The sequence below is a fragment of the Ostrea edulis genome, chromosome 8 (genome assembly GCF_947568905.1).
Source record: "Ostrea edulis chromosome 8, xbOstEdul1.1, whole genome shotgun sequence".
Classification (NCBI taxonomy): Eukaryota; Metazoa; Mollusca; class Bivalvia; order Ostreida; family Ostreidae; genus Ostrea; species Ostrea edulis.
The window spans coordinates 57,380,107-57,396,422 of NC_079171.1; the positions used below are offsets into that span (position 1 = coordinate 57,380,107).

The window sequence follows — 16,316 nt, forward strand, 5'->3', positions numbered from 1 at the left end:
GGTAAAAGAGATGGTCTATTTGATGGGACCAACATTAAACAACAGTTAATGTCATTTATGTTCAAAGATAAAATTGGCATCAGGATGGGCTATAATTGGGGTTCAAATGTGTGTATAATTATTTTAGCACACCTGGACATGTTTTGAGTACAATATGCCTTGGGTGAGCGATGTGATGCACAAGCTTCTTATCTGATAATAACTATTTCAATGGTAAAATAAAACATTCCCAGGAACATCGAAATCCATTGATAGATAAATAAAAACAAAAGGAAATGTATATCATTATTTTGTCTGCAGCTGGTAACTATAGGCGGAAATGGAACATTAATAGTGTGGGTTATTTAAAGCTGAATTACATATCAGTGTTTAGCGATAATTTAGATACTGCAGGTTGAAGAGGAGAGTTCTTCGTACTAAGGCTTCAAAATGTATAGCTGGGCGTTGTGGACGTTGATGCTCCACACTGCGATATATAGCTGCGTGACGGGGGCCTGTACTGACCGCTGTAGCTGTGACAGAGCGTTTACATGTGATGGAACTGGAGTGGAGTGTGGATATCAAGGATTGACCAGAGTACCGACTGACTTTCCCATCGATACTTGTTCCATGTAAGGCTTTACTAGATGTTATTCTTGTAATTTAGATACGGTTGGATCGACATTTACTTGTATTGTCGTTGAGTAGTATTTCAACAATACTAGTTTCTAATAATCGTGGAAAAAACATAGAAAAAAGGTTTGGTAAATCATGGATAAAAAAGAATTTGAGACAATATACTTATATACTCAGAATACTTATATACTCAGGATATAGGGCACACGGCGGGTGTAACCGGTCAACAGGGGATGCTTACTCCTCCTAGGCACCTGATCCCACCTCTGGTGTGTCCAGGGGTCCGTGTTTGCCCAAATGTCTATTTTGTATTGCTTATAGGAGTTATGAGATTGATCACTGTTCGTTATCTTCACCTTGCACTTAACAACCCAAACATTATTGATTGATTGGATGTTAGTATTTCTTTGTTCTCCTCGGCAATGAGCTTTGTGTCAGTAGCACTTCCTGAAATGACTATTCATACATGACCCAGTATTGAAAAACGAAAACATAATTAACGTATTTAAAATTTTGAATAGTGTTCAATATAACTAGTGTTGTTAGCATTCAAAACCACCAACAAATGCATTTTTTTCAAAAGGAAAACAACAGAATCAATTACGAAAAGGAATTAGATGAAAGGTCAAGCTACCAAACAGTGATCAATCTCATAATTCCTATAAGTAATACAAAATAGATAGTTGGGCAAACATAGAATATGCTTCCTCCTAGTTTAGAGAAATTTGGGGAATTGAATTTGTGTTGGAACTATTATATGTTTTATGTTTTAGTTTAGGTCTTTTTTATCGACTATACTTGATGAGCGGTACTGTATCTATATTACAAAAACAATAGAAATTCCTAATCAATGTGTTTTCGGGGTATGTATCTGGAGAAGTGTACTTGATGAAAGGTGAAGATAACGAATTGTGATTAAACTCATATCTCCTATAAGGCAAGAGATGGGCAAGCATGGATCCCTGGATATACCAGAGGTGGGATCAGGTGCCTAGGTAGATATTTACTTATCTTGAATGCCAGACTGCAATATGAACGTTGATATAAAGAATGAATAAGACATACATTTTAAAAATCAAGCTGGAATTTGGTGTCCGGAATAACAATGACAAAAGCATGGTATTGATAAAGTCAGATGATTTTTGACAACTGTGTACTATCTAAACACCCTGGATTCGATCCTATTTTACAATCACTACCATACAAATCTTATGGAACTTAAATCTGTAAATTCATCGTACAAATTTTAAATCTTTGCTTATTTTTCTTTAGGGATTTGTCATCCAATGATATAACGACTATAGAGGATGGCGCATTCTTTGGATTGAGCGGCTTGCAATCACTGTAAGTATTATTGTAACGATGATTGGATCTCAACATTAGCGTTTATTGTATCCATTGAAATAGTTTACTGAACTGCTTCAGATGCAATCGTATAATTTGACTTAACGACACGGGCGTATAGTGGACTCTTGCGAGATGGGCTAACTTTTACAGTCAACTGCATATACAGTGTAATACGGTGACAAATCTGTATGAACCACTGCAATGTACAGAAATAGTCAAGTTGTCCAAACATTATAGACTTGTTCCGGTCATTTCCATACTCGTACACTTTCTAAAACAATAAAGTCCATGTGACCTAATGTCCTCATAAATATTTTAGGTCACCTGACCTAATGAAAGGTGAAGATAACGAACAGTGATCAATCTTATAACTCCTATAAGCAATACAAAATATATGGTTGGGTAAACAAGGACCCCTGGACACACCAGAGGTGGGATCAGGTGTCTAGGAGGACTAATGCATTTGGTCAGCATCCGTCATCGTGCGCTGTGCGTGAACACTTGACCATTCTTAACTTCTTCCTGATAACTGCCATTTTTTTCAAATTTGGTATGAAGCATCTTTGGGACAAGGGGGTACAATGTATAAATTTGAGGACTTCTGCTCCCCGGGACCTTAAGGTCGGAGCAAATATTGACCAATGTTAAAAATATTCCTTACATCTGTAAATAAAACTGAATACATAGATCTGGTCATGTAGAGCAGGAAAGCCTCTACCGAAATCTAATTTTCATGATATCCGGGGTAGATGTTCTGACTCCATGATGGGGCCAAACTAGGAGGTAGTATCTAGTGTTTATGTCTAAACCATTTAGATCTTCTGCAATACTATGCCGTGGGCATCTTGTTAGTTAAATATTATAGATGAAACAATTTCAGTTCCATCCCCACCAAGCCCTGTTTTTATATGTCAGTATTGAAAAGATTAATCGGACACGGGGATCAAACTCATGGCTTTGATAACGTACTAGGATTATTTTTCAATATTTACGTACTTCCTATTGGATAGAATGAATAGATATAAAAATCAACGGGTTCGAATTGACTACTACGTAACATGGCTATCTCTACAAACGGAATCAATTGATGATATGAGTGTTTGGTTCACATGAGGCTTTAAGAAATATACAGAGAAAATATATTAGGAATCTTTATATTATGATGCAAGAATACATCGACCCGCGCCATAAAAGGTTTTTATAAGGGTTGGATCAGTAGCTCTGGCATGTCCAAATATTTTCCCAGAGATGCAGATGTGCATTAGTGCAGATGTACATGTAATTCCGAATTGTAGGTACGTTTATCATGTTCTGTGTTGTGCCTGTCTGTATTTGATTGAATAAAGCTGTATAACAACTTCGTACATTTTTATGATAAAACGCAAAACTCCTGCATAATAAACTTACATTCGATTTATCATGATGCAATGACTTTTTGTAAAGTTTAAACAATGAATCAAGGTATATGTGCGAGTTAAAATTTTAAACCCTGGTATGCGTGCATGAATCAATAACCTTGTGTTTTTATGTTTTGATAATTGTCAGATAAATGAAGGAAATGGTTTGAAACGTAACAGGCTTACTGTAATAATATTGTAACATGTAGCGATCTGAACATGCTCGCCGTTGCTTACCAGATCACTAGAAAAGCTAGCTCACTAGCGAAACTTTAGAAATCCCTTAGATACTGTCTGCTACACTTCCCCTGCTCACGGAAGCTTCGTCCCGAAGCTTAGCATGGGTCTTCTCTGATTTTTGGCACCTTTTCTGCAAAAGCATCTGCCATTCACCACGACAACCATCGTCGTCCCAGGAAGAAACCATGTGCGTATAAAGACACACAGTCCCAGATTTCCAAACATGCTCTACCTCAAGCCAGCCTCTGGACAGCCAAACACCAGAGTCACTACACTGTCACCCTTTTGTAACGTGCAGCGGTTTGAACACGTTCCTTTGCTTAACTTGCGTGACCAAGAGAAATCACTAAAAGAGCTAGCTCAAGAGCGAGGCAGAAGTTCCCTATATATTGTCCGACAATTCGACATTGCATAAATTTAACGATATCGTGCTTCCATACCATACGCAGGTTTAAATGTCCAAGTCAGCCGTTGACTTTGAAAGTCAGTCGTTCTCGCAAAAGTCCAGTATTAGGAAGAATATGATGAAGGAAGTGTTGGTAACGCGAACCTGTTGGTAAACACTTGGATTGTTATTTGCAGAGTGAACATTTCCAAAAACCGTAAGAACACTACTCGTTTTAGCAGTATCCATTGTAACCAAGCGAACTTATATAAACGACCTAGTCTACATTGAGTAGAGTTTCTACAATATTAGCTTTACAATATTGTAGAAATAACATAGTAAATAAGTTTTTGTCAAGCATAGAGAAAGAGAGAAAAATAAGGAAATATACTTAACAGCACAAACAGTAATAATTGATTGAATGTTAGAATTAATTTTATCATTGTCGATCTTTGTCATATGGTTGGGGTAGTTTTCGTAAAGAATGATCGAGGCGGGCTACTGACAAACAAGTTGATGGAGCAGGGATTACAACAGTCTCATTTAAAGTCAGTATTTCTCAAGTTATATCGTCGTTATACATATAACGCTCTAGTTTGTTAATACAACCTATCATTATGTCAAATGCTGTCTGACGTCTGTCATACAGAATGTTAGACCATTCTTGTTGCACTAATTTTGACTACGGATAACTCCGTTTACCTGATGAAGATATAAGGCTCACGGTAGGTGTGATCGGTCCACCGGGGATGGTTACTCCTTCTAGGCACTAATTCCACCTCTGATGTGTTCAGGAGTCAGAGTTTGCCCACCAATATTTTGTAGTGCTTATAGGAGATATGAGATCTGTTATGATCTCATATGATCACTGTTCGTTATATTCACCTTTCATCGATTATAACAGCACCAAATAGTTCGTACCTCAGATTTCCAAGCAAGAAATAAGTGTTCCCTGTCCTGGTTTCTCACAAACTGTTAACAAACGATTGTCATATTTCTCTTTGCTGAGACATTGTTTACACGCGATTGACTTTCTTTTCCTAAATGCTTATGCACATTGTGTATAGGAGCGATTTCAAGATCACAATATACATATTCAAATTATCTTGGCGCATACTATATATATATATATATATATATATATATATATATATATATGATGCAATCAGTATTCAGAACGATTTTGTGTGTATTTAGTAGCATTTGAACAATTAACGTTAGTTTTGTAATATTTGTGGGAAAACACAGAGAATACCTTTTTGTTAAGCATTGAGAAAACGAGAAGAAGGAAACTGAAATTAACAAAATATGAAAGGTAGAAGCGTAGAGATCATTTATTAATTGAATTTGAGCATTGGTTGATATTGCAATGAATTGGTCCTTCTTGCAGTAGCATTTCTGGAATTGGTTCAGAATTGAAACAGCAAAAGTGTAGCTTTGAAAGTGAAACATATGAGATTGATCACTGATATATTCACTTTTCATAACTAACGTGTCTAGAATTTTATTAGTGTTCAAATAAGTATTCAAAACCATCAAGAAAAGCATTTTAAAAAACGAGAAAAGCATTAATGATCTAACAGAATTAAATCCCTCTGATATAATTTTAGGTGATTTCAGGAAATGAAATGACTTGGGGTGATAGATTCGTGGTATAAGAGTGATATATTTCGCTTTTGTATTTTGATCATCTTGTTTGAGATTAGTCCTTGTCCCGTATCTATATCATACTTGTAAACATAGCGGAAATTAATCACCAAAATTTATAAAAAGTTAATGAATTCACAGTAATTAGAGAGAAATATTTGAATCGTGGAAGTGACGTGTTTCTATATTGCTAGCAGTGTCAACTCTTGCTTATTTATCATATAAATCAAATGCCCAACATCTCTAGGACGCCATTTCTAAGATGACCCACGACGTAGTAGATGCCTGTAGATGTATAATTAAAGACAATCTAACCTGTGACTTTGATATTTTGTGACAATCACGTTAAGACTATGTTCTGTTCATGGGATACGATGGCATTATTTTATGAATGACGAGGATCCTTTTGAGATAATTACTGACTTCCTCCTGATCCTACTGAAATCAGTAGAAACATAACACAGAGTTTTTTCTTCATGCTTATATTTTTTCTTCAGTGATTTGTCTACAAATAAGATAACCAATATAGAGAATGGTGCATTTTGTGGATTAACCAGCTTGCAGTCATTGTAAGTATGTTTGCAACGATGATCAGAAATCAGCAAAAGGTAAAATTGATATCATTGATTGATTTGCTTCAGATGCAATCCTGTAGAATGGCTTGATTAGCTGGACTTGTAGTACTAGGACTGGTATGATTTACAAAGTATTAGTAACGTGATTGTTGTGGTCAAGGCGTGAATTGTTATTTTGAAGAGTAAACATTACCAGAAATTATTACTAGAATATCATTAAGTCAGTATTGATGAATGATCTTATTTACATTGAGTTGCGATTTAAAAACACAGCTACTTTTGTAATATTCACGGAAGTGACATGAAAAACAAGTTTTTATAAAGCATGGAGGAACACAAAAAGAATTTAAGATAGTGTGCTTAACGGAGCAAACATTATTGATCGAATGAATGTTAATATTGATCTATTCTCCTTGACATTACTAGCATTTACTGGAATTAACTCAGATTTGAAACAACAAAAGTTTATATGAGTGATTTTCAATTTAGAATTTTCAATACTGTTTAAATTAATTAGCATTGTAAGCAGTCGAATTCACTAAGAAACGCAGTTTTTAAAGACAAAAAGTGATGATGAAAGAGAATGAAAGCAGCCCTGACTTCAAGATTGATTGATTTTTGTTTGACGTCCCTCTTGAGAATTTTTACTCATATGGAGACGTCACCATTTCTAGTGAAGGGCTACAAAATTTAGGCCTGTACTTGGTGCTTACAGTCTTTGAGCAGGAGGAGATTTTTATCGTGCCACACTTGCTGTCTCGGTTTTTGCTGTCTTCTCCGAAGGACCACCCCATTTAGTTGCCTCTTCCGACAAGCAGAGGGCACTGAGCACCTACCGGGTCCCCACCAGACTACTGGTTTAAATAGATTAAATAATTGTGGAACTTGATTTTGTGATTGAACTGTTTTGTGGTGCGAGTCTTCTTCATGGATTTCTAAGTTTAATGAATGTTATTGAATCTATCTTACGAAAACAACAGAACTTAATAATTAACGCGTTTTCATTCCAATTGCAATTAGAGAAGTTTACTTAACATTTATTTATGTTGAATGTCAGAGGAAATTAAAACAAATGGTGATTAAGAATGGATGAGAATTGTATGAAATAAAATAACGTGGAAAGGTGAAAAAACGTCATAAACAGCAATGTTATAATTGCGATATTGTGATATTGTTGTGTTCTGCTTTGTTAAATTTGCAAATCCCACTTAATTATCATATAATTTAAATATCCAACATCCTTCAGATGTCATTTCTGTGATGACCCATTAAGTATTACATGCATACAGATTTCACTTAAAAAGACTGATAATGTTGCTGTGTATATGATAATTCGTGATGTCTCCCTCACGTGCAGGGTAACAACTGTGCTTTCTCCCGCTAGAAGATAACTTCTAATGGCAAACTTCATAAACTTCAGCGTCAACATTAACGGTCACAAGTAACAATCGAGAGGAAACATATTTCCATTCTAATGCGATTTTGCATTTCACTTGATGTTTACGTCTTTGTCTTGAAATACGTTACGAAATGTTTACGTTTGACGTTATGTTTTTACGTCATTCTACTGTGACGTCACAATTGAAAGCTTTCTCTCGTTTAACTTTCTCAAACCTCAATGATTTGCTTTCGTTAACATATATATCTAATAAATGTATGACAATGAGTGTAAAACAAAATAATGTATGTAGTTGAGGGTAACATTGATTTCACCCCTTGAAAACTATTGAATAGTTATTATGAGTTTCTGCAGAGAAAGTTATTGTGAATCTGTTGACGTTTTAAATAAAAAAAAGACACATGGTACAAGTCAATAATTGTGTGATAGTTTTTCTAACGTTCAGATTTTTCAGGATAATAAAACTATTATGGACTGTTTAGCAGGGAGACATAACAAATGATCAGGTCTGAGTAGGGTTATCAACCTCAGGCGTATAGGCACCCTCGGGTGATAACCCTACTAAGACCTGATAATTTGTGATGTCTCCCTGCTAAACAGTCCATAATTGTGTATTGTCTCCCTCCACGTGACCAGCCCTTGGCCAATGAAATTGACGGTATTATTCTGAAAGATAATAATTTGACATGTCTGTGGCAGAAAGATTCAGGGAAATGACATGCCCTTACAGTTTCTTTTCAACACCCAGGATCCGATTCTTTTTTAAATCACTAGCATACTAAACTTGAGACTTAAATCTGTATTTCAAAGCAAAAAAAAAAAAAAAAAAATAAACACCGAAATTCATCTTCATGTTTATTTTTTATTCAGGGATTTGTCTTTCAACGATATAACGATTATAGTGGATGGCGCATTCTTTGGATTGAGCGGCTTGCAATCACTGTACGTATTATTGTAACGATGATTGGATCTCAACATTAGCGTTTATTGTATCCATTGAAATAGTTTATTGAATTGCTTCAGATGCAATCGTGTAAATTGATTTAATGAGTAGGGCTTACAGTACTAGGACTAATATGATCGTGAATGTCAAATTTCAAGGTATTTAGAGAAGGTTGATATCTACTCATATTGAACGTCAGTCTGAAATACAAAAAGTCCCATTAACAATCAATCATATCTACATTCAAAACATTATTATGCAACTTGGGGTTCTAAATACCAATGACAAGATTGTGGTATCGATGAATTTCTGTATTGCTATCTGTGAATAGCAGTGTGAACTCTTACTTGATTATCAAATATTCACCACCCCTTAGACACCATTCTATGATACCCATCATGTATTAGATACATACAGAGGACACTTATAAAACACTGATAACATTCCTATATAAATGATCATTTCAAATGTTTGTATAATGGTTCAGGCTATGTTCTGTTCATGAGACGTCTCGTTTTAGATACCATATGAATGAAATCAGCGTTCAGAATGATCTTTTCTGCATTGAATAGCACTTAAGCAATGTTAGTTTTGTAATACTGTCGAAGTACTTTTTTCCGCGCGGTATTAATTTACGCTACGTACGCGGTCACAAATTTTCCGCGGAAATTTATTCCAGCGTACTTAAAGTAAATGAAAGACATTAAGTGGCAATCTAAGAAATCCGCGCATTTTTCTACCCGCGGAATAAAAAGAAATTGTGATTCCGCGGACTTATGAACCCGTGGAAAAAAGTACGTTTACAGTATTTGAGAGAAAATACCGAAAATAACTTAACAATGTAAACATTATTAATCGAATAAGAGCATTGGTTGATTTTGCAAGGAATTCAGTAACAGACATCTGCCCCGCAGAAACACATGCGACTTCTCCAAACAAATCATAATAACACAGAATTTTATTTTCTTCTTTATTTAGTGATTTCTCTTTAAATAAGATTACCAACATAGAGAATGGCGTATTTCTTGCACTGACCAGCTTACAGACAATGTAAGTATGCTTGTAACGATGATTTCATCAGGAAACGCATTTTAAAAGAAAAGAACAGTATTAATGCAAGGTGAAGATAACGAACAGTGATCAATCTCATAACTCCTACAAGCAATACAAAATAGATAGTTGGGCAAACACAGATCCCTGGACACACGAGAGGTGGGATCAAGTGCCTAGAAGGAGTAAGCATCTAAGTGATGATGAAGAGAATGAAACCAGTCTTATATAATTCTTATTGATTAAAAAAATTAACAGTTGTGGTGATTTGATTTGAATTCGTATGTGGTTTAAGTCTTCTTCTTTACGGATAACTAAACTTCATAAGCGTTAATATATCGACATTACAAAACAACAGAAAATCATATTTAACGTGATTTCATTGTATTTTAGAGAAATTTACTTGATATTTACTCATAGTGAATGTCCGACTGAAATACAAAAATTGTGTTTAAGAATGAATGAGACATACATTTAAAAAAAACTAAGGTGGAATTTGCCGTCCTGAGATAGCTGTGATCAGTTTATTTTGTGATTGAAGTGTTATATGTTCTTTTTTATATCAATATTCATTATCCCCTTAGACGTCATTTCTATGATGACCCACCACATATTAGACGCATAGAGCTGAGTAATACCAAATTGATAGTTGGGCAAGCACAGATCCGGGACACACCAGAGGTGGGATCACGTGTCTAGGAGGAGTAAGCACCTCCTGTAGACCGGCCACACCTGCCGTGAGCCTTATAGCTTGATCAGGTATACGGAGGTATCCGTAGTCAAAATCAATGTACCACAAACGGTCTCTCCATCAGACAACATTTGACCCAATGATAGGTTGAGTTGGTAAAGTAGATCGTTATAACGAGCATAGAATTTACGAAATGCAAAATATATAAATGATCAACAGGGGATGCTTATTCCTCCTAGGCACCTGATCCCAACTCTGATGTGTCTAGGGGTTCGTGTTTGCGCAACTATTTTTTTTTTTGCCTATAGGAGTTATGAGATTGATCACTCTTCATCATCTTCACCTTGCATATAAATGATAATTTAAAACGTTTGTGAAAAGGCTCATGCTGTGTTCTTTACATGAGATGAGATAACTTTAAGTCGTTTTTTAATACTATAGGAATGATATTAGTGTATATGAACGATCTTGGGTGCATTGAGTACCATTTAAACAATGTTAGTTTTGTGGTATTTGTGGGAAACACATAAATTAACTTTTTGTTAAGTATAGACAAAAAGAAGAACTGAAAATCAAAAACATAACACAGAATTCATCTTCATTTTTATTCACTTTTTTCTTGTTTTAGCGATTTGTCTTCAAATAAGATAACCAATGTAGAGAATGGCGCATTTCTTGGATTGACCAGCTTGCAATCACTGTAAGTATGTTTGTAACGATGATCAGTTAAAATTGTTATGACATGAGAGAATTTGGCAAGCACGTACCCCTAGATATACCACAGGCGGGATTAGGTGCCTAGGAGGAGTAGGGATCCCCTGTGTATGGTCACACCCGCTATGAGTGTTATATCCCGATCAGATAAATGGAGTATTCCGTAGTCAAAATCAGTGTGCCACGAAATGTCTAATAAGTCCGACCCAATCAGAGTTTGTATTGACGAACTAGATCATAATAACGACCATAGAATTTGCGAAATGTTGACATTAAACGAAATTGTTGACACCCCTGTAACAATAACTTGTTTGTCAGAACAATCTCTTGTGTATCGAATCAATTGAGATATATCAACTACATGCAAGTGATATTTCAATATTGTTACATATATATTGAAATTTGACGATGAAGAAGACCCGTTCGCGCCGGTAAGTGAGAAAGTTTCACAGTTTACTTTCGGAAGGTCGGTGGTCTCTTCTCAGGTAGATTGTATCTGGGTTTTCTCTTCTACCAATAAAAACTATGCCCCACCAGATAACTGAAAAATTGTTGAGTGTGGCGGAAAACAGCAAAACAAAACGATGGAGAAGCTGAAATTGACCCGTTTGTCATAAAGTTGAGTTGCTAATTTCCCGTTGATAATTACTTTCAATAGAATATCTAAATATGAAGAAGAAGTGGACGACTCTGTAGTGTCTTTTATTTTTAATTTGAGTTCACTTTGATATATAGAATCGACATATAAATGAAAATGATGATTGTTAATAAATAAAACTTCGTCGATATATTAACATGTCGATTTAACAAGAGACCTTTTCTTCATGTAAAAACCTCTGAAATAAAATCTGCTTCATGAGATTATAAAAAAGGTCAGCTAACAAAGGAGAATGATTCGTACCCACTGGGATTTCAACAGACTATTGGAAGACCTGATCACCAAAGACTAAGAAGGTGTTGTCAGTTCTGAGATATATCACAGTCCATTATTTTCATCTTTCATCAAATATAGTAAGCAGATAAAAAAAACTCATAATTGCGGGGAATAGGGAAACATATTTTTACTTATTAGCTTGATAACTTACGATTACGTTGGGATATTTAAAGTGTATTGCTGACTTCCTATAAAGTGGTTTGGGATTAGCAGAAAGTCATTCATTATTCATTTTGATTAATAGTTCATATGAGGGCAGGGGAACTAATATACATGTACATGGACCAAATGCAAAAACGGATTGCGTATGGTCAGTTTTTAAATCGAGGCAAGCTACTGACAAACAAGTTCATGGTGCATGGGTTTCAACAGTCTCGTTTAAAGTCAGCATTTCGCAAATTCTATGGTCCTTATAATGATCTACCTTGCCCATACAACCTATCATTGGGTCAAATGCTGCCTGACGTGTTTCATACCGATTGTTAGACCGTTCTTGGCACACTGATTTGGACTACGGATAACTCCGTGTACCTGATCAAGATATAGGGCTCATGGTGGGTGTGATCGGTCGACGGGGGATGCGTACTCCTCCTAGGCACCTGACCCCACCTACGGTGTGTCAAAGGGTCCGTGTTTGCCCAACTTTCTATTTAATTTTGTATTGTGCATAGGAGTTGTGAGACTGATTACTGTTCGCTATCCTCACCTTTCATAAAACTAGGCGTTTTACAAGGGTAAGAGGAACAATAAAATACAATTAAATAAAATTAAATGACAGCATGACAGAATATTTTATTGATGAAGGACAATTAGGGAATAAAAAACTGGGGTACTTGATCCAGTGTTTTAAACTGGATTTTTTTGCACTTAAGATTTGCTCAAGATTTATGCCTTTATACATTTGTCGTCTGTTGGTGTCAGCATACCATCAACAGCAAAACCAAATGAAATAGGTACACAATCATGTTTTCTAACTATACAGGTGAATACAAATGTAATATTAGTAGAATGAAAATATATAATGACCTTTTGATGAAGATAACGAACAGTGATCAATCTCATAACTCCCATAAAGGTGAAGATAACGAACAGTGATCAATCTCATAACTCCTACAAAATTTGATATTAATTTCAAAATTAAGGATTATCTCCCTGATGCATAGCTCTTATCCTTAGACGAATTTGATTCCACTTTTTTTGGCAAGCTGTTTTTTGGCTATAATAGCTCTAAAACTCCATTGTTACTTTGGATTTCAAACATTTTGGTTGAGCATCACTGAAGAGACATTATTTGTCGAAATGCGCATCTGTTGCATCAAAATTGGTACCGTATAAGTTTTATATAAAGGTGAAAATAACGAATAGTGATCAATCTCATAAGTCCTATAGGCAATACAAAACAGAGTTGGGCAAACAAGAACCACTTTCTGCTTAATGCCAAAAAGTGGGACTAACTTTATGAGTTTGCATTAGTTTCCATAACAATGAAAATAAGCCTTGACTTATGATAACATCTGCATTTATGAATTATATAATGGACTAATATTTTGGTTTGAAGGTCTATTGGAGATAATCCGTTCCATTGTGATTGCTCTCTGGAAGCCTTTACACAATTCTTGCGAGGACGTCCGTCATACTTAAATAATCCACAATGCTCCACCCCTGGTGATCTGGCTGGCACAGAACTGATGAAGGTCTCATTTGAAGATATGGACTGCACGAAGCAGAACAACGTTTCATTGAAAAACATGGACTACACAGAACGGAACAAAATTCCACTTGAAGACATGGACTGCACAAACTCAAGTACAAGGGTGACTATGTTTATCGTGTCAAGTATTAATATTCTGTTATTCCATGTAGTCTGTAGATTTTGAGGTTAATAGACTTGAGTGTTCAAACTTGCATTGGATATCTTATTAGTATGGACTGGACTTTACTGATTTGTTTATAACTTTATGATATGCTTCCATGGCGTTATAAATGTTTGTAACACTTTTACTGAACTCAGATCAGCGGAGAAACTAACGACTGACACTTTGTTGTCCGAATTTGATTTTTGTGTTTGTACATTTGTAAATATCATTGAAACATTTTATTGCACATCAACCGTTAATTTCAAATTATGTTATTGATTTTTACGGACATTTTCCATTATTATTCTCACAATGTACTCTCTAGATATATTGGACCATTTTGCATCAGCAGAATCCTCATAAACAGTTTGTACCTTTGTTTTCTAGTCACTACAAGTTATGTCTGCTCTATGACAGCCAAATGGAAATCCTGTAAAAAAAAAAAAAAACAAGAAAACCTCATGATATTTTTGTATGAGATATATCACAATGTTAGAACGACCTAGTTCGTCAATACAACCTATCATGAGTCAAAGGTTATCTGATGTATTTCATACCGATTGTTAGGTCGTTCTTGGGACACCGATTTTGGTTACGGATAACTCCGTTTACCTGATGCATATATGGGGGGGGGATGGCGGGTGTGACTGGTCGACAGGGGATGCTTTCTCTTCCTAAGCACCTGATCCCACCTCTAGTATATCCAGGGGTCCATGCTCGCCCATCACTACATTTTGTATTGCTTATAGGAGTTATGAGAGTGATCATTGTTCGTTATCTTCACCTTTTAGTCATATCATCAGAAATCGATTTCATTTATGAAAATACACGAAGGCAATGACATATTTTCTGAAGTATGAAAAGTTTATTTCTTATAAATTTACATTCCACTTGCATTTCTGCCGCAATTTCCAGCCTTTAAACAGACGTATTATATTTGTCAAGGCAGGGGATGCTTGTTCCTTCTTACGAACCTGATCCCACCTCTGGTGTGTACGGGGATCCGTGTTTGCCGTACTCTGAATTTTGTGTTCTTTGTTATGAAATGGATCCCTGTTTCTTATCGCCATGTATTCATTCATATGCACATTGTTCGGAGCTACTTCGCATTCATGAGGAATGATTATCATTACAATTGGTAGTAAAGGCAAAGACATTGTAGAAATCTATCACAACAACATCCCTCAGTTTGGATTATTCTACAAGATTTCAGTAGTTGCACTGTTGGAGGAGTATATCCATCATATTTTGTATCGTCCTTAACATTGAACACAAACTCAGGACACCGTGTTAACGAGTTCCCTCAGATCTTGTAACCAAGAGATTCCACCTGGAAATAAATAGTAAATAATTAATATGTTGGCAGTACAAACACTTGTCTCCTGGCATTGAAGAATGAAGAAAGGAACAATTAAATAGATGGTTGGACAAAGTGTTACAAAGAAATTTATAACACTCTTCCTATATGTATATTTCTATATAGATAAACATTTTGTTTTTCGAATTCAAAAGACACTCCACAATTACTGATTATATAGGCCCATGGGAATTCTAACAGACTGTTGGAAGACCAGATCACCAACGACTTCGAAGATACTGTCAATGAGGAACTCCCGCATCTTTTTAATATCAGCCTCAAAATACTTGTGCGTAGAATCAAAGTGGTGTTTTACAAAGCGATTTCCTGAATGACTGATCACTAGATAAATCTTATTTTTATTTTTGCTGAAGTTTTGCAATCCAGTTTATAGGTACAGTAACTCACATGCCTTGGTCTTATTAACTGGGATATTAAATGTTTTTAAAAACTGAAACGTGATTTTGAAGGATCACATCTTTGAAAAGGAAATTTCATTATATGTTTAATCATCATATGTAAATATGCATCAATTCTTTGTAAAATAAATGCACCATTGTTTTCATTGATTATAATACTTGTAACAGACCGAGTGGTATACAGGGATAGGTTACAAAGGAAGAAAACACTTGAATCAGGAAACTGTGCTGACCTCAATCTTTGAAATTATCCAAAGCTGGCTAATTAGATATTAAGTGACAGACGGAGTCAGTGCACACATATGCAACAAAGGAAGAATACAATTCATATCTATATTTTTTACCATTGCAAAAAATCCGAAAATTGTTACATATACATTTCTGAACTTCAGATTCTAGAGAGAAATTTGTATCTTCTATTGATCTGTGAAAAAAACTAATCGAGGACTTATTCGTGCAAAAGAAACTCCAATACTTTTGTTTATCCTACTTTTTAAAAATATGCACTTCTGTGTTGAGTCTACTAGATTAAAATTGACAAATGTTTTTGTTGTTGTTTTATTGTTGTTGTTTGTTTTGTTTTTTTGGCAAACAATTCTTCGTTATATTCGCCTTTCATGTAAACATGAGTGTCTGAATTTAAGGATACAAATGATCCATTATTGAATATCCAATCACATACTTTTTATTTCTTAAACACGTATGTGTATATGAGTAACCCGTAGTCAAATCAAGTATTGGTACGAC

The 16,316-nt window shown here is 35.3% G+C and overlaps 1 protein-coding gene across 2 annotated transcripts; it reads left to right on the top strand.

The window, feature by feature from the left end:
* Window positions 1-324: 324 nt before the first annotated feature.
* LOC125662612 (slit homolog 2 protein-like) lies at window positions 325-16,109 on the top strand. Of its 2 annotated transcripts, XM_048894890.2 has the most exons (8): window positions 325-611; window positions 1,888-1,959; window positions 6,129-6,200; window positions 8,476-8,547; window positions 9,527-9,598; window positions 10,918-10,989; window positions 13,496-13,751; window positions 14,739-16,109. In XM_048894890.2, exons 1-8 carry the CDS (start codon window positions 430-432, stop codon window positions 14,769-14,771), a joined length of 831 nt encoding a protein of 276 aa, XP_048750847.2. In that variant the 5' UTR covers window positions 325-429; the 3' UTR covers window positions 14,772-16,109. The 2 variants fall into 2 exon arrangements, with proteins under 2 accessions (XP_048750847.2, XP_048750845.2); XM_048894888.2 differs by having other exon boundaries at window positions 327-611; window positions 13,496-16,109.
* Window positions 16,110-16,316: the final 207 nt, after the last annotated feature.

Coding starts and splice junctions, on each gene's coding strand:
- LOC125662612 (XM_048894888.2), top strand. CDS start 430: ATGTATAGCTGGGCGTTGTGGACGTTGATGCTCCACACTGCGATATAT. Junction 612..1,887: donor CCCATCGATACTTGTTCCAT/GTAAGGCTTTAC, acceptor ATTTTTCTTTAG/GGATTTGTCATCCAATGATA. Junction 6,201..8,475: donor TTAACCAGCTTGCAGTCATT/GTAAGTATGTTT, acceptor TTTTTTATTCAG/GGATTTGTCTTTCAACGATA.